The sequence below is a fragment of the Sinocyclocheilus rhinocerous genome, unplaced genomic scaffold (genome assembly GCF_001515625.1).
Source record: "Sinocyclocheilus rhinocerous isolate Xijiao unplaced genomic scaffold, SAMN03320098_v1.1 scaffold860, whole genome shotgun sequence".
In the NCBI taxonomy this organism is placed as follows: Eukaryota; Metazoa; Chordata; class Actinopteri; order Cypriniformes; family Cyprinidae; genus Sinocyclocheilus; species Sinocyclocheilus rhinocerous.
The window spans coordinates 236,310-238,514 of record NW_015638565.1 but is presented as its reverse complement, the minus strand read 5'-3'; the positions used below and the strand labels follow the sequence as shown (position 1 = coordinate 238,514).

Sequence of the window (2,205 nt, the reverse complement as noted above, 5' to 3'; positions counted from 1 at the left end):
CGGACGCATTTTTTTTAGGTCAAAAAAGAGGACATGTCCGGGGAAAAGAGGACGTATGGTCACCCTAACGTTACCCACCATATTTATTTTAAAATCTTTTATATATCCCTCCATGGCATATTTAAGTAACTTGAATGGTGGTCCTTCTGTGTTCAAAATTTATCAAAAACATCTTGGGACAGGATTTTCACATTGACAGCTGTCATTGTAAGACAGTTAGCAACTCCATTTGTTTGTTAGCAACTAAGGGGGGCGGGGCGAGACACTTAAACCAAATAAACAAATGTTCTTGGAAACAAATGCGTTTGTAAGTGAAGTTAGAGGAGTGAATGTGGGCAACACGGACAGCATTTTAATTCAGCATGGGGTGTTTCCATCAAGTGGCCATGTTAGAATGGTAGAGAGAGAGAGAGAGAGAGAGAGAGAGAGAGAGAGAGAGAGAGGACGAACGTAGCACAATATATGAGAGCATACTGTCAGTGCTATTGCATTTATCTGCATGGCTGCTACAGATGTAAACACATATCCTGTAAGTTATTTAATTGCTTCTTATATTTACTGCACATAATTATTCTCAGTATGACATGCATATTCATTCTTGATAAAGTTGCAATGTGTGCAGCAAGAGGTATGAAGACTGGATTGGTTGGTCAAAGATGATTCAAAATTTTTCACATTTCATAATTTGCTTGTATTTATGTGCTAATATGTGCAGTTAGTTTGCTGGTTGCAATGGAGGGGAAAAAAGGTTTAGTGTGCTTGAGTTTGATTCAAGCAACACAAGACTGAGTTTAGCTAAAGCATTATATTTAGCTCTGCTGTAAATCACTGTTTGTAATGCTTCATAATGCATGTCATGAAACTATTTCTAGATGCATATGCTAGTAGTTTATATTTATAGTTTAACATTGGGGGTTTTCTCTGGTTAAATCCACTGTCAAAGTCATTTCAAGCTGATTAGTTCTTGTAAGCAGATCAGCTTTGGTTCTTCTGGTTGTTGCTTCAGTCAACACACATCCCAAGTCTGTAACGTTTTTGCATTGGTGCAATAGTATCATCCTATACTGTTCATTTATAATTTTAAAATGCCCTTTAACTTGTTGCATTTGTGAACCCAGCACTTAAAGAGCAAAAGCAGTGAAAACCTTCAGTTACCGAGAAACACAGGCTGCATAAAAAGTCCTTTGTGCTCCAGTGTGTGTGTTAAGAATACTGGGGCAGTGGAACAGATGAAGGCTGTGTGAAACACTTCCTTGTGTTTGTACAAAGTGAGGAGCTCTGAATACCTCAGCATGCTGCTTTTCTCTGTGATCGACACTCAAACCCGTGTCCATGCATACCAATATGCTCAGTATACTTACAAACTGACATGGGTCAGCAATTCCGCTTTGATCAGTATCTCCCATGTATTAATAGACACATTAGGGCGGACTATAAATTTGTGATGGAGCACTGATAATATTTTTGAAACAGTATTACAATTTAAAACAACTGTTTTCATTTGAATATATTTTAAAATGTAATATATTTCTGTGATGCAAAGCTGAATTTTCTGAAGCTCCACTCTAGTGTCACATGATCCTTCAGAAATCATTCTAATATGCTAATTTGATGCTCAGGAAAGAAATTTCTTAATATTATCCTCTGTAACAGAAATCAAGATGTCGTCAATGTAGGCTATTACGTACTGGTTCAGAAGTTTCCCGGAAAATCTCGTTAATGACTGACTGGAAAACAATCAAACAGGAAATGAACGTAGAAGCAGAGGGAGCGGTACACAGTCAGTACTCAGGCGAGGGCTCCCTCTGCTGCGTAATATCTTTGTGAAAACGGTGATACATTGTTTTAACAGAATTCTTTAATTAATACACTCTAAAAAAATGCTGGGTTAAATACAACCCAGCGCTGGGTAAAACATGGACAAACTCAGCGATTGGGTTGTTTTGACCCAGCAGTTGGATTATTGCACAGAAGGTTGGGTTAAACATTCAACACAACTGTTGGTTGAAAACAACCCAATTGCTGGGTTTGTCCATATTTTACCCAGCACTGGGTTGTATTTAACCCAGCATTTTTTAGAGTGTAGAAAGGTCAAAAGAGCAGCATTGATTTAAAATAGCAACACTATTAATGTCTTTACTGACACTTATGATCAATGTCAATGCATTCCTTAATACAAAAAAAAAAAAAATTAAGGAATTACCC

The 2,205-nt window shown here is 37.4% G+C and overlaps 1 protein-coding gene across 1 annotated transcript in view; it reads left to right on the top strand.

Moving 5' to 3' along the window:
- The first annotated feature begins 426 nt into the window (after positions 1-426).
- LOC107749731 (septin-8-B-like) overlaps positions 427-2,205 on the top strand; it is a 9,286-nt gene continuing 7,507 nt past the window's right edge. Inside the window, exon 1 of the mRNA XM_016564875.1 lies at positions 427-529. Coding sequence (XP_016420361.1) covers positions 500-529 — 30 coding nt within the window. The 5' untranslated portion in view covers positions 427-499. The remainder of the gene's footprint in view (positions 530-2,205) is intronic.